General features: G+C 41.8%; 1 protein-coding gene across 4 annotated transcripts in view; it reads right to left on the bottom strand.

Moving 5' to 3' along the window:
* Positions 1–24,677, bottom strand: part of DPYD (dihydropyrimidine dehydrogenase) — a 537,474-nt gene that overhangs the window by 141,203 nt on the left and 371,594 nt on the right. For 3 of the 4 annotated variants that reach the window (XM_081193976.1, XM_081193978.1, XM_081193977.1), the window contains 2 exons: positions 13,598–13,666; positions 4,920–5,003 (listed from right to left, as the gene is read on the bottom strand). In XM_081193976.1, coding sequence (XP_081050102.1) covers positions 4,920–5,003; positions 13,598–13,666 — 153 coding nt within the window. Of the gene's footprint in view, positions 1–2,974; positions 3,205–4,919; positions 5,004–13,597; positions 13,667–24,677 lie in introns of those variants that run through there. The other variant, XM_081193979.1, reaches the window with a different exon arrangement.

Raw genomic sequence — 24,677 nt, 5'->3', positions numbered from 1 at the left:
GATTTTTGGATGAACATCAGCATACAAATTAAATAAATAATGCAAGGAGTTATTAATAAGGTTACCTTATTAAATGTTATGGTCCGCTTTAAAAACACTCACTGTTTCTGGATTCTGAAGTGATATTGGGCAAAAAAGCTTCACAATGGTTTGTACTTTCAAAGTCTGCCTTAAGGCTGAATGACAGTAAATGCAGCAGATATGTTTGTTCCAGATACCCTGAGGTTAGCTATGGTGAATGCAGGCTTGAAACTGTGACCGGTTTTGTGTAGAGGGATGGAAAGGCCTGTCCATTTCTGACCTGTGTCAGGTTCAAGAGAGGAGATTACAAGAAAGCAAATTCTCACTGAACATAAGGAAATCTTTATTGTTATTTCTTGGAATTTGACTTAAGAACAAGGAATGCAGAGGAGGAGAGGTGGATTTTTTTTTTTAAAAAAATGTAGGAATAAAACATATTTGGAAAGCAGCCAGCAGCAAAAGGAAGACATGGAACTAAATGAGTTATTGGTATATTCCAGTAACAGTAGTAATTTTGTCCTTGCTAGAAAGCAACAGCAGGAGAGGAGATTAAAGAAAGCAACAGGGAGAAATGGAAAGCAGATACCCAGAAGGCAAAGGGAAAGAAAAGCAGTTAAAGCACACAGAACTCAATAAAGAAATAGGGGGAAATTATATATGACCTAGTAAAATACGATAAACAAATAAGTTAAAAAAAATGCTAACGAGAAATGGCAACAAATCTGAAAGAAAAGTAAAAGGTAAAGGGCTGAGTTGTGCTTGGTTCAATCTCGTTGCTTGTCAATCCAACTTGAATTAACCAATGATTGCTGGATGGGTGAACAGTTTCAATCAATCAAGAAAAATAGGTATCAATCAATCAACCAAAACATTTGATGTTTGAGCCAGAGGTCATAATGAGATCAAGAAGACAAAAAGCTTAACTCAACTGTGTGCAGACACGGTTCAAAATATAGTAGAAGGAATTGTCACAAACTGTTGCCATTTAATCTGCAATGCAAATACATCTTTAGAAGCCTCATGCACTGCAAACAAAAATTGATAACTGCTTCTTTAAGATTCAGAGGGGTCTCATGTCTCTTGCTTACTAGCTAGGCTCGTGTCCCTCTGAAATGTATGCCCCAGATCTGCTAGCGGAATTTTCCAAGTGAGATACTAGAGTAGGGCCTATTACTAAATGGCTGGGCCCGAGACAAAGGTCACTGAAACATCACCGGTATTTAGCCTTGCCTTACGGCTGAGATGCTTAAAGTCAGCTGGTCAATTTTATTTTTAACCCTTGACCTCATCTAGCCATAACAAATTCTTTCGAGGAACCATCAATCTTCAGTCCTTGCTAGGTTGTAATTATAGTTTCATCCAACATGGGATAAAGTGAGAGTCTGGATTTCTCCCATAGGGGGAACATTATTTCATTGGAAGGCACTGATATTTTCCCCAAGAATGAAAATTAGGGTCATATACAGAGCATTAGTGTATATACATTAGTGCCACACTAGTGAATCCAGCTATACACCACACTATTCCTGAGACACTGAAAAGCAAGGCTGTGTGCAGCGCTCACAGAGAAGAAAAAGGAAGTCTGCAAGAAATCCAGTTTTATGTGTGTGTGTGTGTTGCATATGGTGCATTTGAGTTCTTGTATAATGCACAAGTGGGAATGGGTGAAAATCGAGAAGCAGCAAGTTTGGATTAATTTTGTCATGCAAATTTTGTCATAAGATTCGAAGCTCATTCGTTGTTGGAGGCAGATAAGCATTTGACCTTCAAACAAACTTCTAATTTTGCAGCGTATTGGGGGGGGGCATAGCGGGAGGGGAAGAAAAGGGACACAGATGGCCAGATGGATACTTTCTGATATAGAATGGAATGGCACACACACGCTATTTCACACACACACACACACACACACACACACACACATGGTTTTGTGTTTCTAGTCAAGGTAAATCCTGTCGGGGTTTATCATCAAGATAGAAATTCAAGCTTTCCCCCCTCCCCCACCCATTTTTTTCTTTTGCATAAGCCGTTTCCAACCTGCGCCAGCAGGAATAATGTATGCAAGTACTGGAAGCCTCTTGAATGTGTAGTCAGTGGGGAACAGCCTGGCTACATGCGTTTTTACATATCTTCCAGCTACAGCGGAATCAAAGAGCCAACTGCTGAATTTCAGAGCCCAAGGCTATCCTGTGGATTTATAAGACCCCTTGAAGGAATCAGATCCATAAGCCAATAATATGCCAACATTATTATTATTATAAAAACATATATGTATATAACAGTAGTAGGTTTTGCTTCCCATATAAAGTGGATTTTTTAAATTTTAATATTTTATACTCTTCTATTATCTTTTAAACAAGTTACTCATTTAAAAGTTATTTCACTGGCTCGGAGCATCGCATTATGGAAATCGAGTCGGTGTTAACTTACAATTTTCATCTCGAAGAATGCTGTGCACCCCAAAACACTTCCTGATTGTTTTTATTTGAATTCATAAAGCGGCACATCCCATAGGCTTGGAACAACTCGCATTTCAGCTCCCCTCTTCCTTGGTATAAACACACTTGCCACTGTATTCCTTTCCAACCTTCCCTTTTCCTGGTCCTTCCTTAAACAAGCAGGCATCCCCTTCTGAGGGTATGAATACTGTGACATTTCAGACAGATAGGTGCACAGATTTTTGGGTGCAAGGAAGAAGAGAAGAAGAGTTTGGATTTGATATCCCGCCTTTCACTCCCCTTCAGGAGTCTCAAAGCGGCTAACATTCTCCTTTCCCTTCCTCCCCCACAACAAACACTCTGTGAGGTGAGTGGGGCTGAGAGACTTCAAAGAAGTGTGACTGGCCCAAGGTCACCCAGCAGCTGCATGTGGAGGAGCGGAGACGCGAACCCGGTTCCCCAGATTACGAGACTACCGCTCTTAACCACTACACCACACTGGCTCTTCAAAGGAGAGTCTTCAAAGTTTTTAAGGGAGGGAAGAGATGCACACATACACATCATTGGGGGGTAAGCATACAACACAGAAGTGCCCCTAGCAAGTAATCTGCAAAATTTCAGGAGGATCAGTGTAGGGGCTTTTGTGCAACATTAGCTTCTAAAGTTGTGTGTGGGAGATGGCTACTTTGTTTTCTGCTCAGTTGATTTCAGCTGGTAAGTCCCTTCTACATGTCTTCCAAAAGCACTGTGATTGGATGTGAAAAAGAGAGCTATGGTAAGATTATCTTCTGATTTGAAGCTATAGCCATCCATCACAAAATAAAAGCTCCTCCTCTCGCTCCCTCCTGTCACATGGAGAGCTTCTGGAAATACAACAATGAGAGCTTCTAAAGATTTCCCCTAAATAATTGTTGTCCCTTTTCCAGGACTGAGGCCCGAGCAGGTTACGTTATGTAAGGTTTTAATTGGTGTTCTCATGTGTTGGCAATACTGATTTCTATCATTGTATTTTTATGGTTGTAAGGTGCATTTGAAAAGCTTTGTCTGGAAAAGCAGCACAGAAATAATTTAAAACAATAGCAACAACCTTCAGTCTGTTCTCTTAGACCTCTGAAGTGCTGATGTGGTCCAGAGGCTTTAGAAGAAGCCTGATTCATGCCCCTTGGGACACAACGTGGCCTCAGAAGATCCCCATATTTTTTTCCAGAGCTGTCCAATTTGACTCTTGGTTCAAGATTGATCAAAACAGAATGCACACCCCTAAATAATACATGTAAATCTGAAAGAGTTCCTGAAGTGACTGACATGTTTAGCCATTTATAAACGATCTCCTTTACTAATATGAACATGTTCATGGAGAGCTCACACAATACATCAACATACTTTGTGAGTTTTTGTTCCCTAAAATGACATGGTGACAGTGTACCATGACACTGGAAAGTTGTCAGCAATACAGTCCAATACAATCCAAACAATACAAAATAAGAGGAGTGAGGCAACCTGTAAGTCACTGCCAAATAAACAGAAGGGCAGATACAGTCAAACGTTGGATCCGGAATGCCGAAAACCCAGAAGTAAATGCTCCGGTTTTCGAATGTTTTTCGGAAGCCAAATGTCCAATGAGGCTTCCACTTGAGTGCAGGAAGCTCCTGCAACCAATCGGAAGCTGTGCCTCGGTTGTCAAACATTTCAGAAGCCAAACGAGCTTCCAGAATGGATTACGTTCAACAACTGAGGTTTGACTATAATTAATTCAATGTAAAGGATCCATGAAACAGTCAAGTCTCAGCAGGATGCCAATAAGGAGTCAGACCAGTTGGGCTTCCCGGATGAATCTGGGTGCTACAATTGAAAAGGCCCTGTCCTGCGTCCCCCACCAACTGGATTCTCAGCGGCCAAGGAATGTGGAGCAAGGCCTCAGGCACTGATAGTAGTGGATTGGAGTTTACAAGTGCAGGATTGGACCAGCAGGCATTCAGTTAACAGAATGACAAGCCTACCAGTTCAGAAGGAGCCTCATGTTGTCTCCTCGCCCAGCTTCTAATAGCCATAAAATGCCACGGCTGTAGCTAACCTTCTGTAAAACGCCTCTGAGCTCAAAATCGCTTGTACTGCATTTCCCCAGAGATGCTGGTCAACATTAAGAATGTATAAAGTACAATTCTCTCGGAGCATTTTGGCAACTATTTGTTATGATATTGCTTCCTGTCAAGCGCATAATGCAATTTTGTCTTCCATAAAAATAAACGCGCTGTGTGTGTGTGTGTGTGTGTGTGTGTGAAATCTCAGGCTCTTGTCATTTCCCACATTTCTGTCACTAAATATTTAAACAAAGGGAGGCCAGAGAATCCCAAGCTAGCAATCGGCTTCATGTAGTTTACCCCCCTAAGGTTAGACTGCGAATGAAATGGTGCTGCATCATAGAGGAGACTTAAAAGAGATAGCCATTAAAAGCCCTACCTGCCCACAGGCTAGGCCCATGCCTCTCTCTCCCATGCCATGCGGACAGGATAAATTTAACTCCAGGGCATCCGCTCCAGAAGCCTGTATGACACACAAGAAAGAAAATATCAAATATTAACTGCCAAAATGGTACACCACTTCAGTGAAGGTAATTTCCCAAATGACAACCTGATGTGTAGATCTGTAACTCATGCCACATGTAATATCCCCACCCCACCCCACAACCCATCAATATTTACTTTTGGTTTATGACTAATTCAGTGCAAAATGTAATTTGAAGAAACAAAACACAACAAACTTTTAAAGGGGTTACATTGCAAAACAAACTATAATCTGACACAGAGAACTTTCGTTAACCTTTCTTTCCCCCTTCCAAAAATACCTCTGGAATCGTGGCAGTTCTACTAATTGTACTGAATAATCGTATGAGTAATATGCTGAATAATGATAGAAGTCCGGACTGTATCACTTCATAATGCAGGTGAAAGGCCAGAGGTGTATGAAATGGTTGAACATTTCTTCCAAGTAAAATATATAGGGAACAGATGCAACAGAGAATAGTCTGTATTAAACCCTTCTCTCTGATAGACTTGTATTCTACATGGCCAGAATTTCTCACAATGGGTATTTTGTTAATTGTTTCAGATAACAGCTTATGGCTGGTGGTCTCCAAACACGGATAAATCCACTACATTTGTTTGATGTTGGTTTGCTTGTAAAATAGAAACAATCTTAGAGGGCGTTATTAATTCTGGAAACACATTAGGGTTCTGCAGAGAATGGAGTTATTGGAGGATATAAACAAACACGAAACATATACAAGAAACTGTTACATAAAATCCAAGCTGGGAGGGGGCTGTGTCTAAAGACTTTACATGCTAAAATCTAACCAAATGCAATTTGAGCTTTTCCACTGCAAGCCCCCTCTTTGGGCTTAAATTGCCCCAGTCTTCCCTTGGGGGTCCACTCCTCACCGTTTATTATCAAGAGCACAGAACTCCCAATCCTGGAAATATGCATATGAGTTGCACGGTGCAGTGAAGTATGAGCAAAACAACATGTCAAGAAGGTTTGCGGATCCGACGGCAGTGTGAAAGAGGGATTGCTACTCATGGCTTGTAAATGCATTCCTCCGGAGATCAGCTGTACCATTAGGTAGAGTGGGGCAGTCACCTCAGGCAGCAGGTGCTAGGGAGTATGAAGTGGGGCAAGGCAGATCTGTGAGTTCCAAGTGGCCTGGTCTGTGCATGCTTAGAGAAGCATCTCACCAGGTGAGATGGAAGCAGCTCCTATCCTAGTTTCCCAGCAGGTAAGGCAGGAAGATCAGTGCAGTGCAGATGCACCAGCAGGAAGGCTGGATTGGCTCTGACAGTGCATTTGCTGCTGTGGCAACAATGACCCACTGGCCAGGAAGCTATCTCCACCTCACCAGTCACTGCTACACCATTAGCTAGCCTCTGGTCCTTGGCTTTCAACGTAGAACAGAATCCATTTGCCAGCACTGAAGTTAAGATTCATCTGCATCCGGTTGACTTTTGTAAATGGAATTTTGGGGTTGGGTACCTTGTCCTTTGACTTGGACAGCAAAATGTTTTGGGCCAACCCTGCTCACCTTTGCCACTGGTGAATATATATATACATATACAGTGGTGCCCCGCAAGACGAAATTAATTCGTTCCGCATTTTTTGTCGTCTAGCGAATTTTTCGTCTTGCGAAGCACGAAATCCCATAGGAATGCATTGAAAATCAATTAATGCGTTCCTATGGTCAAAAAAAGTCGAAACAAAGCCAAATTTGGTACAACAACAGTTTATTAACTGCTCTTTAAAGTCACACATACTGTAAAGAGCAGTTCAAAAACTGAAGGGAAAATAAATTAACTTTATAAACAAAACATGTCTTTGTTTTTAGACAAAGGAAACAAAGCGGCGAGACGTTTTCGTCTTGCGAAGCAAGCCCATAGGGAAATTTCGTCTTGCGAGGCAAATCGAAAACGGAAAAACCTTTCGTCTTGCGAGTTTTTTGTCTTGCGAGGCATTCGTCTTGCGGGGCACCACTGTATATAAATGCTATGGTTTTCCCAGTAGTGATGTATGGAAGTGAGAGCTGGACCATAAAGAAGGCTGATCACCGAAGAATTGATCCTTTTGAATTATGGTGCTGGAGGAGACTCTTGAGAGTCCCATGGACTGCAAGAAGATCAAACCTATCCATTCTTAAGGAAATCAGCCCTGAGTGCTCACTGGAAGGACAGATCGTGAAGCTGAGGCTCCAATACTTTGGCCACCTCATGAGAAGAGAAGACTCTCTGGAAAAGACCCTGATGTTGGGAAAGATGGAGGGCATTAGGAGAAGGGGACGGCAGACGATGAGATGGTTGGACAGTGTTCTCGAAGCTACCAGCATGAGTTTGACCAAACTGCGGGAGGCAATGGAAGACAGGAGTGCCTGGCATGCTCTGGTCCATGGGGTCACGAAGAGTCGGACACGACTAAATGACTAAACAACAACAAATTTTATATATATATATATATATATATATATATATATATATATATATATATGCTTTCGTAGATTTTCACGGGTACAGGAATGCAGGTTTTGGTGTCTTCGGGTGTCTTCCCGTGTAAGAGTTGGGGTGTCTAGGCGACGTTTCGACGAGGTCTCACTCGTCATCTTCAGGCAATATATTTGCATTGTTTTAAAAATACCCCTGATAAATCTGTTTGACAAAGGAGTCGCAGTGGGATAAAATGAAGCATGAATGATGTGCACCCGTGCATCAGAGAAATCAAAAGATCCCTGCACTGGTTTCTGGATTTGCACACTGAGAAAGGTTTCATGGAACTAATCTCCCTTCCAAGATCTGGTGGTGGCAGCAAATTTTCCTCTATGTGCTTAGTTCTGGAGCTCCCTCACCCCTCCACCAGTATGCACATAAGTGCAGCACATGAATGGGGGGAAAGCAGATATGGTTGGCAATAAAATCTCATGATACTTGAGGAAATCTCAGCAGCTGCAAGTCATAAGGATTGTGGCTGCTAATGAAACCTGCTATTCCTTTTAACAAAATGTGTTTTGTCCAAGGAAGGTCCTGAATTCAAAGTATATTGTTTGAATTGATCCTTAATCCCATTTAGGGTTCGTGGGCCAGGCTTCGAAGGTAGGCCTCATCACAGAATAAATAATTATAATTGAGCTGCCCAATATTTGACTGTCTATCTAAAGGTTAGCAAAAGTCATTTAAGCCAAGGATCTGATGGCAAACACTCTTGCTGTTGATTCCAAAGTGAAGTCAAGAAAAGCGCACTGAGAATATGGGAGCAAGCAAGAGAGAAAGAAGTCGGCTAAACTTCTTTAAAGGTCACATTTAATTGTGAGACAGGAAATAGGTCTTATATTATCTGAACACTTTCCCAATTGTTGTGAATTATGAAGGAACAGCAGGTCTACTGTTAAAAGACTTGGGCCACGAAAATCTTTATTCATGTCTCAAGTAAGAGAAAAACATGGTGATTTCTAGAGAATTAAGGTGTGGACTTCAGGAAATCTGTGCTCGAAATGAAATATGTTATCTTCGCCATTCAAGGCACCATTAAAACAGGTCTAGCCCACCTAAGTAAATGCTCCTGCTCAGATGCTTATAACTCCACACAAAGAAGAAGGGCAAAAGCAAAAATCTACCCCTTTGTCCCAAATTAAAAGCCCCAGGACATTATGTGGAGAATGTTGGTTCCTCAAGGCTGCATTTTAGAGGCTGCTTTGAAGTCAGGCAGCAACAAATGTGAAATGAAAGCTCAACAGAATTGTCTTGAGTTCAGGCTTGAACCTTCAGAACACCATTAGAATATCTTATCACCTGAGCCACAGACGACATGGCCTCCTCAGGCTATTAGTCTCCTCAGGAAACTTCATCTGTGTGCTGTAATAGATGTAACTTTAACTGCAGGCAAGCATGGAACTGTAGTTTTTAAAATCCCAATAGCTGCTGCAGGAGTGTGTGTGAACAGGAATGAGAAATGTGCACAGAAGATGCAGCAACATCTTCCATAGTGCTTCATGAGGGGAATCTTAACGTACACATGCAGCAGAATTTATTCCTAGGCCAAGGGAAGGAGCATGTGAGAAGGGGTGGAATCTGGTTGTACTTAAATGGCCAGGGCTGCTCCAGTCACAAAACAACCACCCCAGACCAAAAAATTCTGAAGTGTATCTCTTAATTGAATTCAGAAACAAAGGATCAACCCATGCAATGGAGGCTCCTGCAAACCTTTAGGGTGCTTTTTTAAAAAAAAGAAAGAAAGAAAAAGTGCCAGAGGTCACCATGAACTTCTCCCTTCTTCTCTTAGAATGGCAGTGATGCCCACCTGAGGGGTGCTGGAACTGAGTTCCAGCTGGGAAAAAGCCCTGAGCTTTAGAACCTGTTTAGAATAAATGGTTTTATGTAACTTGCCTTTAATGGTTTTTAATTTGGTGTTTTAAATGAATATTTTAGACTGCCAACTGTAAACCACTTAGAGGACTTTTGTCCTAGGAAGCGGTATATAAATTTTGTAATACACCCTTGAAATCTACTCCTTTTTAATTACTGAAGGTGCAAGGACACCATTTTCTGTTGTAGCTGTCGCCCTTATTAGTAGATACTGATCTCAATACAAGGCAAACTCAATACAAGACAAAGCAACTGTGGATTTGGTGAATGGTTCTGCAGCAGTTCTAGCCTTATCAGAGTCAGCGGTATTGCGATTGAGTAAGTGGTTTAAGAGTCAAAGCGGGGAGAGGGGGATAACTTCAGTCAGTATTACACATACTTTCTGATTTAGCAAAGCAGGAAAAACCTATCTTTGTGTGCTTTAAAATTATTACTTAGGCAAGGTTAGAATCTGGTTTGCATTTTGTTGTTTGTGAGCGACAGGAGTGACTTTTGCCTGCTGTGTGGCCATGGTTCAGAAACTCTAAAGAGACCCATCAGAAGAAATGCTATCCATCATTTTCCTAAAGCGTTCCCCTTCCTGTTGAGCTTCACAACCTATGCATGTGGGCTTGTTGTTATTTTTGTTATTTACTTCCATGACAGGTTGACCTTTAGTGTACATGGCTGGCCTCCTATGGAGACCTGACTGCATCTCCTCTAGGGCTTATGCACCTTGGAAGGTCACAAGTATTTGGCAGGGAGAGGGTTGTTTTCTTTCTTCTATTTTTTAAAAAAATGTTTCTCATGTAGGCCATAACCTGTGGGGCAATGTTGAGAATTTGCAAAATAAGAACGGTTTTATCAGTTCTAGAAAAACAATAACCGAGAAGTAATAATTGAGGAGGGAAAAACCTGTCACGCTTTTAAAAAAGATATTAAGACCAAATGAAGAAGAAGAAGAAGAGGAGTTTGGATTTGATATCCCACTTTATCACTACCCTAAGGAGTCTCAAAGCGGCTAAGAATCTCCTTTCCCTTTCCTCCCCCACAACAAACACTGTGTGAGGTGAGGGGCTGAGAGACTTCAGAGAAGTGTGACTAGCCCAAGGTCACCCAGCAGCTGCATGTGGAGGAGCGGGGACGCGAACCCGGTTCACCAGATTACGAGTCCACTGCTCTTAACCACTACACCACACTGGCTCCTTACGAGTCCACTGCTCGTATGGAATGATATACATGACCAGTTAAAAACTGCTGAAGCAGAATTTCACAAAGTATACTCTCCATTCATTTCAGAAGAAGAGGAACTTGAACAGCAGGGATGAGGACCGAGGGCCCTCCAGATGTTGGACTACAATTCCCGTCGTTCTGACCATGGTGGCTGGGGTTGATGGAGATCAGAGTTCAACCACAACTGGGTTCCTAATCCCTGTTGCACAATACCAACATTTATGGATGTAAACAGTGGAGACCTTTTTAGATTTTAATAAGGAAAGATGGGAAAATGAGATTTAGCAGTGCATCCCAGGCACTCAATCGGAAGCCGCAGAAGTCGCGTCGGACGTTCGGCTTCCAAAAAACGTTCGAAAACCGGAACACTCACTTCCAGGTTTGCGGCATTCAGGAGCCAAAACGTTTGAGTCGCAAGGCGTTCGAGAACCAAGGTGTATTTGTTCTGAGCACTTTCCTATTTATATCTTCTAATCACTACAATAACTTTATCAATATAAAAAATTATATTATTTTTACAACTACTTCGATCAAATTCGAATTTTCATGGAAGTATATATATATATGAGCGATATGCAAAAATAGTAAGAGGCAGAAAATTAAACGGTAGAAAAAACACATTTTAAATGCCTTGGTGACTAAGATTGTCTTGATCTGACATCTAAAAGCTTGCATCATAAGTGCTAGGCATACCTTCCCAAATAGGGCATTCCAGTCAAGGTGCTACCACTGAAAAGGCCCTCTCCTTTGTAGTTACATAGCACACTTCCTATAAGGAAGATACTTGGAACAGGGTCTCAGCAGAATATCTTCAGGCAAGAGTAGACTGGTGTGGGAAGACACAACACACTGCCTCAGGTATTTGGGTCCCATGCCATTCAAGGCTTTAAAGGTTAAGCAACTGCACCTTGAATTCAGCAAACTATTTAAAAATGAATCTAGTTTTGAAGCAATGAGACATGCATCCTTTGCATTTCCCCTGACCCAGCTAGGGCCCTTTCATGTGTGGGGGTGGAATTATTCCTCCAAGTGAATGTTGCACGTGTAATTTCATAGCCGAATCCACTAACCAGGGCTGTGAATGCTTTACTCTGGTAATATATTCCTAATGCAGATTATCAGCTGTTTAGGATGGGGAGTGGGACAACTGCTCAATTCTTCACTGGAGCTGTGATGAAGAAAACAATCATTTCGTAAAACTGTTATCGTTTTGACGATTCCATTTTCTTTTGAGCCTATAGCCTAGCTAAACTGAAAGGGCCTTTTCTTGCCTGCTAGTTGTTTTCAGGTACTGCATATAGCAAATGTTCCTTTTGCAACACCGAAAAAATATAAACTATTAGACTCAATGGTGGCCATTGTATGCAGGAAAAGAGAATTGGCTAGGAATGGCAATAGTGGTTAATCTTGAATTGTTTTGTAGACAGATGAAAGACGGTATTGGGAGGCAGTTAATGCATACGAAAATTAGTCAAAGCCTCCATAAAGAAATATATTGAAAAAATGATTATATGTAATTACATGATATTATGACGAAGCCTGATCTGAAGAGCTACATGGTTTTGATTGGTTCAGGATGGTGACATTGGATTGCAACTGTTAAGATCGCTGTGATCCTTTGATTGGTAAAATGAAACGATGTGTGTAATCTAGAAGTGTATAAGAAACATTGCTTTGGATTATGCTCTTAGCAACCTCCTCCTCATTTTCAAGGCCATCCCTATCCAATTAAGGGCCATCATTTTACTTGCAGCCTGCATCCTTTTATTTTGGGTTTCTGGGAGGGATAACGCCAGTCTAGGAACACTTTTTAAATTTCTCCAACAGCTGCACACTTGTAGATTTGGATTAGGTCCTAATATTTCACTTTATTTCTCCAAGGACCTGCAGTTTCATTACTGTGCGAGATTAAAACGGTACATTCAGCAGAATCAAACGGCAACATTTTTCCTGTCCCGTATCATTTGACACTGCAGATGGCAGAGTCCGTATTTTGATGCTCCTCTGTGGTTTGTTTGTTTTTTAATCGTACCTACTCATGGGGGGGGGGAGAACATCAAGGGGAAGACTAAGCCTGAGTCCTCCTTCACACACGAGCTTTCGATGTACAGGAAAGCTCCCTCCATACTCCCCATGGATGTATTCAAGTGTGCAAACCCCACCTGTAGTCTGCAGTGAAACAGTCCAAGGAAAAAAAAATACCACTTGGATATCTAGAGTTCTGGGAAAGAGTAGACAGATTTGCAGCTTCATTTATAATTTCAGCGCACACATTGATGCACGCAATGCATCTTTCAGCCTATATATTACTGCCTTAATAAAGTATTTCTTGCACAACCTTGATAAACCTTGCTTTAAAGAGAGAGACAGAGGAAGACAGACAGAGAGAGAGAGAGAGAGAGAGAGAGAGAGAGAGAGAGAGATAAAATTCCAGGTGCTTGACCAAGCTGTTTTCATTTGTACAAGTAGGTATTTATTTTATAGGAAAACCAACAAACTGCCATTATGTACAATAGCTTTTGTGCCACCGCCACTTTTCCCCCTCCCTTTTGCAAATCTGTATTAGAAGCAGAACAGCATTAAATGAGCCTTTTATACTTTAAATATTCAAGAGTTTTATATTCAAAATTTCTTCTGGTGCTGTCAAACTAGAGTGCCTGAAGGCAAGGTAAGATCAAGTTAGGTTCTCAAAGGTAGAATTAAATTTTATCAGGGCATCCGTCATAATATGCGGGTTGCTTAAAATGCAAATAAAAAGTGTAGAGATTCAAAGGCTAAAGAATTTTCAGGTAGAATGCAAAGTCCAGGGGACCGCTTCTATGCAATAGAGTCATTTAATTTACATTTCTATCATTTTAATGAAAACACAGAAGAAACAAGCAATAATGGATATGTCTTAAGCTCTCGGTTTTTTGGTTGGAATTTCCTTTCTTTCGCAATCTCTCTCATGGAATAAAAAAGTAAAAAGGGTAAGAGAGAGGAAGGGAGGGAGAGGGAATAGGATGAGAAAGCATATTAAGAGGCCATTACCTCAGCCACTTTGGAAAGTTCAGTCCAATCGTCTTTATTATAGCTGCACATGATACTGGCGATGACAATCTGAAAAGATAAGTATTGGTTTATACAATGCTGTATTCCTGAATAATACCTTCTGCATATATTGCAATGTTTCTGCTTCTAACCCTCTTCTGATCCTATTTTGTTGTTATAACTGCAATACAGCAGTCTGGGGATTTATTTATTTTTAAAAACTCATTGTGATAAAAGACAATGAATGTTGGGCATGAATGGGATTGGGAGGCACTGTGGGGCAAGTAACAATCTTCCAGCAAAACCAACCTGAAATCAGATGGCTATTTAACACCCCCTCCCCAACAATTCCTCAACACATCGGCCTTTTCCATTGGAATTCTGTTAAATGTAAACGTGCCAAATTCAATATCTTAACAGCTATCTTAAAAACCCCCACAAAAACCTTAAATTTGGCAGCACCTATATCAGGAATGTTGGAGACAAGTAAATAAATAAGATAAAACTAACAGAAAACAAAATTGAATTTTTGCAAGCAAGCTGGAGACAGGAAAATTTGTATGAGAATTTTCTCTCCAATACAGTGGAGTATTCCTCCTTAGAAATCATCTCCATGTAAGGAAATAATGTAATGTGCAAAGAGTCTCTAAATATGCACAAGCACCTAGGTTTCCAAAAGTTGACATTAGGGAGATACAAAGGAAATTGACGGCAACTCAAAAACCCAGCAACTTCATCTCTATAGGTGCAAATTCGCAGAGTCAGACAAGCAGTTACCAACAGTAACTGGAGTTTCGAATGGGTCACATTCTCATCTTGTATACATCCGGTCTCTGCACAGAAATGCATCAGATTTCAACCACTCCTTGCACAGTCCCACTGATTACAACTCTCCCCCCCCCCAATATGGATGTATATGTGAATTCACACTCACATATCAATAGATTTAGGGGGGGGGGAGAGACACAATCAACTCTCCCAGTGTCAAGCTCAGGAGGCACCTGCCCCAAACTGTCCCTCAACTATCCACTCTGTCAACTATTGAGCAGCTGGAAGCAATTTGCACAAGCAATTCACCTTCACTTTGCAAAGCTGGCGGTACTGACATACTGTAGGTGGCCAATACTGTGTTAACTTCTTTAAAATTATTCTTTGTATGGGCTTTAACAAATGGCATGCACAAGAGTGACTGCAGTCAGATGCATCCATGCAAATTTATCACCTTACGTGGCAGGGATGAATCATGCATACACAATGTGTATTCAAAACAATGGCACGGGCTACAATTCAGTCAAAAATAAGGTGTTAAAAATTAAATGGCTGGAGGGAGGGTGCCAGTGATGTTCCTTACCTTGGGCATTTTTGGTTTGGGGCCAGCCTGTTATATGCAAGAACTGTTATCCTCAGTTGATAGGTATCTGAATATGATACATTCACGCACATATACACTTATCAGCTAAGGATAACAGCTCACACAAAGAACAAAGTGATGTGCCTACAATTATGCCACAATAAAATTCTTAATCTTCACAGTGTCGTGGGACTCTGTTCTTGCCACAACATGCATATCTTCTGCCGCTGCACCCCCAATATTTGTCTCAAATTGAGTGAGGCACAATAACTAATAAATCTGTCATCTACTATAGTTTATTTGCTGGAAGAAACTGTGATGGTGCCAGACTATGTTATTATCTGAAAGCAACAAAAGGCGGTATCTTCTGCAGCTTCATTGTGTGTATATGAGGGAGATGCAGATTTCCGTTTTATAGCAAAATTATCTTAAACATTAGGTTAAACTTTCCATGTGGAGATAATTGTGACTGACAGTGCTGTCCAAAACCCCTTTTTTCAAAGGAAGGTAGGTGGTGGTGGGTTGTAGGGAGAGATGCTTAATTGGATTACTGACATGTGTTCCGTTAAGAGAGTGTCCTAATTTTCAAATAACTTTATTCTTAATGTGCTATCTGTTAACTGTCCTTCTATTCTTTACAGACACCCAAAAAAGCTTCTAGTCTAGGCCCAATTCAAAGGGGTGCTAAAAGATAAAGGTAAAGGACCCCTGACAGTTAAGTCCAGTCACAGACGACTCTGGGGTTGCGGCATTCATCTCGCTTTACAGGCCGAGGGATCCGGCGTTTGTCCACAGAGAGTTTTTCCGAGTCATGTGGCCAGCATGACTAAGCCGCTTCGGAACACTGAAACCAGAGCAGCGCATGGAAACGCCATTTACCTTCCTGCTGGAGTGGTACCTATTTATTTGCTTGCACTTTTTGGCGTGCTTTCGAACTGCTAGGTTGGCAGTCTGGGTGCTAAAAGCCTTTAAAACAGCCTTTGCCTAGCTGATGTTTGCAGAAGTCTATCCAATCCTATCAGCCCCAGCTAGCATTCCCTGGCTGAGGCTGATAGGAGTTGTAGTCCAAGCCATCTGGAGAACACCAGGTTGGCAAAGCCTAATGTAAAGCCTTAAATGAATTGGGGCCAAGTTACCGGAAGAAATCCCCTCTCCCTTCTGTTCATACCTGTCCAGAGATCTTCATTGGGGACTTTTATCCAGGTTCTTGCAGTAAAGAATCTGGCTGCATGGTGGCCCTGTAAAGGAGGGGTCCCACCACCCTAAATTTCTTGCTAATGAGACCATCACACAACTTTAAGGAAATGGCAGGGGGATAGGACAGGACAAGCTAAGGCTAATCAGTGACTTAAAAAAAATAATGCACTGTGGACCAGTCACAGCACCCTAAACCCCTTTGCAAAGGTAGTAGCTATGTTGTAAAGGAACAAACTTGACAAGGCTTGATCTGGGATAAAAAATGGCCACTACTTTATTGATTACAGATGTAGGTGGACTTTGGCTCAGGCATTGGCTACTGGAGGGCTGAAATTTAGAACAGGGTTGTGCCAAGGATTGTGGGCTCCCCAAGACACTAATCTACCAAGGTAGCCACACCCAGGCTACCGCTAGAAGCACCATGGCCCATCTGCCCAACAGTTGGCTTCTGAACAGAAACTTCCATCTAGATCCTGCTAACAGGGTACCCCGAGTTCACACTTGCTTTAGGTTGGGGGTGATGCATCACTTCACGCAAACCTACAGTAGATGACTAGAATTCCATACCCAAAAAGTTGTGACATTTTGCTATGAGGAAAGCAAAACCACCCAATGGGCCCAATCTGTTTGCAAAAATTCCTTACCGGCTCAGAATATGGCAACTATTGGGAAACCATAGCAAAGACAAATGCAGCATGCACAGGAAGAAAACCATGGTTAAGACAAAATTAACTCAAAACAGTATGAAAAGCAAGGGGGGAAGGAGGGTTTGCTCTGCAGCCAACTGAGCTACAAACACTAGACAGCTTTTCTCCTCAGTCGGCAGACAAGAAATGCTCAGGTCCAATAACCAGACTCCGCCTTATTGGCTTACCATGTTTCTGCATCATTTTGTGCCTTCTTTTTTTAAAAAAAAGTCAAAAAAATTGTCAGCGTTTTAGAATGCAGTCCTTCTAATATTCACATTTTTTTGGAAATTATTTTTCTGTAATATAATACATAAATATATACATCATTTATGCACACTTCCCCTAATATATGCACTTTTGTACACTTTTTTGGGGGTGTGTGTGGAGAAATATATCACAAAATTCAGAGAGGTGTGGATTTTTTTGGATGGTTGTTCCAGTTTCAGAACGCTTTAATCAAGTTCCCATTACAATATGAAGTAAATGAAATATCTGCTAGTGGCACTAGGGTAGGAAGTAACTTCACCCTTTTTAGGAGCTTTTAATTGCCTGCATGTTTCAGTGAGGCACTTTTGTTATATCATGTTATTCTGTGCCGTTCTGGTTTGTTTTTATCCTACAGTTGCAGGGTTTTTGTGTGTGTGTTATTAACTGTAGCAACTCCCTTGACAAACACATGTTTCTGAGAACAATTCAAAGTGTTGGCGCTCACCTTTAAAGCCCTAAACGGCCTCGGTCCAGTATACCTGAAGGAGCGTCTCCACCCCCATTGTTCTGCCCAGACGCTGAGGTCCAATGCTGAGGGCCTTCTGGCAGTTCCCTCGCTGTGAGAAGCCAAGTTACAGGGAACCAGGCAGAGGGCCTTCTTGGTAGTAGCACCCGCCCTGTGGCATGCCCTCCCACCAGATGTCAAAGAGAACAATAACAACCAGACTTTTAGAAGACATCTGAAGGCAGCCCTGTTTAGGGAAGCTTTTAATATTGTATTTGTATTTTAATATTGTAATTGTATTTTAATATTCTGTTGAAAGTCACCCAGGGTAGCTGGGAAAACCAGCCGGGGTATAAATGATAATGATAATGATAATGATAATGATAATGATAATGATAATGATGATGATAATAATAATAATAATAATAATAATAATAATAATAATAATAATAATAATAATAATGGAAAGGCAGATTTAAAGCAATAACAAAAGAATCCACACGATCCACATAGGTCCTGTGCACAGAAATGAACAGTGCATCCTGAGACTGGATTGTGCAGAAGTGCTCATCGTGCAACTCAGACTACACGTGAACTGGTGGTCCCAGGATAGAATAATGACAAAAGGTATACTTCCTCCCCTCTCACACACAATCTACAGGCTAAGCAGAGTTGCACAGCAGGAGGATTTGGACCAAATGGCTAAAGCTATTTGCCCTACAAGAGAAAGGCAGCTCACCATTAGATCTGACCAGGGAATTTGTCTTGCTTAAGGCTTTCATAGGTAACCTGTAGCATTTCAATCCCAGAACTGAACCATCTGCACAGTGCAGACAAGCAGGAACTACTGAGAGATTTTTTCCTTTTTCTGTATCTCCCATTTGAGCATTCAGTCAGATGTGTATAGTGCTGAGTGCATTGCAATGCACACAGGTGTTCCCTTTACTTGGCTGTGGCCTGAGGACATATGGTGCGATCACCTGGCTGAAGTAAAGCAGGTCTGAATATACATGGAAGCCCCATGCATGATGCCTTGAATTCCCTGATATTAATGTGTTAATATCCACCTTCATCTCTGAGAGAGGGATCCAGTGACTCCTCTCCTCTTGGCATAACGGTACTTGGGTGCCAAGGGGTTGCAGAGTACGATTGCCACATCTTTGTATGGGAGTCCAGAGTTGGAGTGAGCTGCACCAGAAGTTGTGCTGCCATGCGCAGTGTGCTTAGGAGTTTCCTTTTGGAAACATTAGATTTGTGGGGACAAAAATCAATGGGTTGGGTGCTTGGGTTAAAATAGGCACACTAAGCAAAACAGGCCTGCCTTGAAAAAAAAATAATGTAGATATGCAAAACATGTTACTAGCATCTGCTATCCATGTACAAAAAGTTAACCTTTCTTGGTTTTTTGGTTTTGCTAACCACTGCAAATGTTTCCTTGATTAAACATGATCAATCACTGCTGCGTGCTGCATTTTATTCAACCTTGAAAAACACACAAGAGGAACAAAATGTCAATTATGCAAACAATATCCTTTTATAATGCTGCATTTTTTATGTGAAGGCCCTTCTAGAGTTAGAGAACAGATGGAATGTTATTTCATAAGTATTTAGTGGTCGGCAAAGCCTTCTTTCCAAAACAGTAGACTTGCAGTTCCCAATATCAGAGATAGAAAGCATGCTTAAATTTGCACGGGGTAAATAAAAAAGGGTCCTTCAGAATTTGCCACCCCATTTATGGCAGTGAATATTGCGGGCAGGGGCATTCCAGTGGTTTGGGGAGAGAGGAGGCAAATTTCATCCAAGTCTTTGGGTAAGGAAGGTGTGTGCATCCCATTCCGAGCTAGTCTGTGGAGTGACCTCTTTGGAGCAAGAGAGTGTGGCCCCACAGAGTGCCCCATGGCAACAAAAGACCTCGAGGAACCTACCACAGTCCAAAGCAGCCTGAAGTGTTCCATCTCAAGGATGCCTTACCCAGACCCACCTCCAACCCTTCCTACCATGAAGATGATTTTCGTATCATCAATGGCTTTCTGTGAAATCTGAAAAAGCTGAGTTTCAAAAAACGTGGAAGTGATACAGGAGACGCAATGCTTTGACTATTCTTAACTAAGATAACTAATTTTAAAGTGTTGGTTCATCTAGTATTCACTTTGAAAATCAATGATATAGATATGTTGAAAATAGTGTCTTCTACTGGAAACAAACTATTTCAAAACTGGCCTCTCATTTCACGTTTATATGTTCATGTGACATCAGCAGTGATGGAAAAGAAACCCTATACAGTACTTTCAATCTATTATGCATCTAGGGTGTTCATAACAGTAGAAGCTATTCATTTCCTTTCTAAGAGGCTTATTTACAAGCCACTGTCTATTCTTATATGAAAAGCGCTTATACGAAAAGATCAGTTTTTCTCATGATATTATGTGGGAGAAAAACTGGCAGGACATGTTCAAGTGTACTTTTCTTCTCTTTTCCCTTTTGATAAATGCATTTTCCTATATTTCTAATGGAGCATATTTTAAAGCTTTTTTTCTGGCCAGTTCAGACAACACTCTCCATTAACTTCTCCATAGGCACAGTGAAGGAGCCAGACTCACTTTTCTGCTCTGTCCACCAGGCATACTTGCCCTACCCAAACATCAATGCATATAGGGGTGAAATTTGAAAAGGGTGTGGAATCTCTCTCTCTCTCTCTCTCTCTCTCTCTCTCTCTCTCTCTCTCTCTGTGTGTGTGTGTGTGTGTGTGTGTTATATAAGCCCAAATTGCGTGGTTGATTTGCCCACTCCTCCCAAAAGTAGATATCAATGGGATAAATAACTATACAACTTTTAGAAGACACCTGAAGGCAGCCCTGTATAGGGAAGTTTTTAATGATTGATGTTGTAGTATGCTTTTATATTTGTTGGAAGCCGTCCAGAGTGGCTGAGGCAACCCAGTCAGATGGGTGGGTATTATTATTATTATTATTATTATTATTATTATTATTATTATTATTATTTACATGATTCACATTCACAATTCAAAACCATGTCTAATGATACAGGGCTTTGAGGGTCAAACCCAGCACTGTTAATTGAAACTACAGTCATACCTCGGGTTACAGACACTTCGGGTTGCGTGATTTCGGGTTGTGCACCGCCCCAAACCCGGAAGTAAAGGAATGGGTTACTTCCGGGTTTCAGCACTTGCACATGCACAGAAGCATTAAATCACGCTTTGCGCAGGCACAGAAGCGCTGAACTGCGACCCGTGCATGCACAGACGCAGCGCTGCGGGTTGCGGACACTGTGGATTGCGAACGTGCTTCCCGCATGGATCACGTTCGCAACCCAAGTGTCCGCTGTATCTGGCAGTCAGGCCGGAACTAGTGTTATGTATCATCACTATGACTTTCTGCACTAGCTGAAGTTTTCCAGCAGTCTGCAAAGGCAGTCCCATTTGCAGTGCTGTGCAGTAATCCAGCCAGAGGCTACTAGAACATAGGCAACTGAAGCAAAGATGTCTCTGTCCAGATATTTATGAAACATATTCAGGGGGTCATTGAAGTAACCATATTTGGTGTGTGTGTACATGCATCCCTGAGAACTTCAAAGTATATTGGGTCATCTCCGCTGCTACTGGATAAGTGTAATAAGGTGAACCAGGGAAGGGGGCAATGGACAAAACGGATTGCTAACCCAAAGACCTCAGACTCTGAGGCCACTGAAGTCTTGCATGGAAACCCCAGTGAACTTTTCAAGACCAGCCACCAGAAAGGACTTAGAATATTTTAAATAGACGGGTGCTGTACAAGAGCACCACTTTCAAATGAATGGAAGCTCCACAAGAGCACTGCATGCAGGCCGTCTGCAGCTCTGGTTCACTTTCGTATTTTATAGACTGAAACCATTTCGATGGATACAGCTACTAAATCTTGCACTGCCCATAATCTCGTCTCTGGATAGCGCATATTATGAAGAGCATTCTCTATGGGATATTTATTTGAGAACATTTCCACGCTTTGTCCCGGCCCACCAAAATAACAATAAAATGAGATAAATGAGATAGTAATAGGAGACATGCAAAATGTTCTCTATTGTGCAAACCAAAACTTTGGGAAAAAGAGAAAGCTTTTCGATAAAGCACGGCTCGGGTGCGTGTGAAACAATAAGATGAATGCTTGGCATTAGATTACAGCATCCTAAGCTACGCTTACAATTACTGTATAATAATGAAGGCATTAGTAATTGTTGTTCTCCGAAAGACACTACCAAGATACATCCCCACAGTTCTTGCATGTTATTTTACAACTCCCTCAGAGCTCAGAAAGAAAGACAAACTGCTGACTGATATTGTCCTCCTTTTCATTAGGTGTGTGTCTTTGCATTATAAATGCTGAGATGCTGGTTTGCTTCCTCCCCGCCTCCCCCCCCAAAAAATCTTCAATTGAAATACTTGCTTTGAATATAATTCACTAGTAATGAAGCTTTACAAAGAAGTCTAAAATGATTTTTTTAAAACAACAACAACATGAAAGCCAAAAGTGCCCAGACGAATTAGAGGGGAATTATATTCTTTTACGGGACACAGGTGGCGCTGTGGGTTAAACCACAGAGCCTAGGACTTGCCGATCAGAAGGTCGGCGGTTCGAATCCCCCCCGATGGGGTGAGCTCCCATTGCTCCTGCCAACCTAGCAGTTCAAAAGCACGTCTAAAGTGCAAGTAGATAAATAGGTACTGCTCCAGCGGGAAGGTAAACGGCATTTCCATGTCAAAATAAAAAAATTCCTTCCAGTAGCACCTTAAAGACCAACTAAGTTAGTTCTTGGTATGAGCTTTCGTGTGCATGCACACTTCTTCAGATACCTGGTATCTGAAGAAGTGTGCATGCACACGAAAGCTCATACCAAGAACTAACTTAGTTGGTCTTTAAGGTGCTACTGGAAGGAATTTTTTTATTTTGACTATGGCAGACCAACACGGCTACCTATCTACTACTGGCATTTCCATGTGCTGCTCTTGTTCGCCAGAAGTGGCTTAGTCATGCTGGCCACATAACCCGGAAGCTGTACGCCGGCTCCCTCGGCCAATAAAGCAAGATGAGTGCCGCAACCCCAGAGTCAGCCATGACTGAACCTAATGGTCAGGGGTCTCTTTACCTTTTTATATTCGTTTACATTTCCTGCTCGAAATGTGGTGCATTTGTGTTAAATCTTTGAGCAACATCCTTCCTTTTAATTTGGCTGGACAAACCATGGAATATTGCTTCCATCGGCATACCCAGTACAACTGTAACATTCGCTATCTTTTCTCCTTAAGTTTCAAGTCCTTGGTGTTTACAAAGGAAAGGGTTAAAAATGAATGGCTTCTCTGTTTATGGCTCTGAGACATGCAAGCCAGCCTAGCAGCATGTAGACAGCTGCTGTGGATGGGTCAGTACAGATTTACCTTCTCTGCTGGTACCCATTAATAGATGGGATGAAGCATAGTTAAAAAGGGAAGTTTATATGCCTGCTTTATTGTATGGGCAGATTTTGCTCCTATACAAGAAACGCTGCATCTGATAATTTACTTTACTACTCATCATCTAGTCCATGTAAACAAGCTGTTTTAACATTTGCACATTGAGAAAGCTCATTTATCATATGGGATAATTTTAGCTTCCTACAATCGTGGACCATGAGTGCTATCCGTAGATGTATGGACATAATAGAAAGAGTCAAGCTCTTTGAAATGGGGGCAAGACAGATGTTGGAACCCCCCCCCCTTGCAAGTATGGCTGCCTTGTGGACCTTTTTTTTTAAAAAAAAAAAACATATTGTGTTTTTCCCTTGGAATTTTGATTCGTCACTGGATTGAAATAAAAAAAATAAGCTTCTTATTAAAACCCTCTTACAGCTTCAAATCCCATGCAATAAGAGAGTTAACCGTTGTAAACCCTGTCATGTCTGTGAGAAGCAGAGGAATTATCTTGTTATCAATTTAATAATGGAGCATTGAAGTAAATGATGCCATCCACTGACACCAGTAACGCTGCGCTCCCCTGGGAAATTCAAGTCTGTAGAAACTGTCAATCTAGATGGATATGGACATACTAAACAATGTACCTCCAAGTCCATAAATCTATTCTTTCGATGCCGCCTTGCTGAAAAAGATTCTGCATAGAGATAGACACAAGTAATGCAGGATGTCTTGACATTACTGTCCTGCAAGCCTCTTCTCTCTCTCTCTCTCTCTCTCTCTGGGGAGGGGGAATTAAAAATAAATAAATATACCCAGAGTGGGGCCAGTAAGCAATTTAACCACTTCTTTCCTTCTTTTGTTTTGATCCACAACCTGCATTTAAGACTTGCTGCTACTGCAGCGGGGGAGATCGCACACATGCAAACCTTTTAATAATTGAATGCGAGTGGTAGATTCTCTTGTAACAAATTACTCATCTGTTTATGCCTAGAAGCCTTCTTGGCTTTCCTCCCCCCCCCTTCCCTCTTTCCCTTTTCTTTTGGCTGCTTGCTCATCTGTCGCTTTGTGGCACTGTCCGCTGCCCGACCAGATTGAGATGCAGTGGATCTTTCGCTGCCGCCGCTGTTTGTTTTTAATAAAGCAAACATCCTTCCGGCGGGCAAATAATCTCGGATAGCAGCAGCCCTCAATGCAAGCATGTTGGCGTTTGTTCACAGTGGGGCAAAGAACACAGAATGGGAATGGCAAACAACAAAGGCTAAATCAGGGACGTTTCATCTGAGCGCAGGAAATGGGGAGCATGCGACCAGCGTTGCATTACAGTAACCCTCCTTGGGCTGCGTCTCAGGGATGGCCAGCACGAGCCTCTGTGCACATGCAAAGCAGAGAAGATCAAGTGGTGCCAATTTTAATCTAGCAACAAGGTAAGGCGCTGAGCTGCTAAGAAGACGGCAGCATTGAACATTCCCGGTGGAAGTACTGGAAACCAAAGGCAACTATAACAAAGGAGTTTTGTAGCACCTCAAAAGACTGGCAGCTTTATTGCGGCATAAGTGTTTGTGGACGTGAGTCCTACTTCATCAGATGCATGGAGTATTATCCTAAGTCACAGAGTTGGGGAAAGGGGACTGAGAGCGGTGGTGTCAGAGGGAAATGAAAGTGCCGAAAGAGACAGCGATGCAAAA

Source organism: Podarcis bocagei, assembly GCF_964188305.1.
Source record: "Podarcis bocagei genome assembly, chromosome: 5".
Lineage (NCBI taxonomy): Eukaryota > Metazoa > Chordata > Lepidosauria > Squamata > Lacertidae > Podarcis > Podarcis bocagei.
Note: the sequence above shows the minus strand (reverse complement) of the source record. Positions and strands in the feature narration are given on the sequence as shown.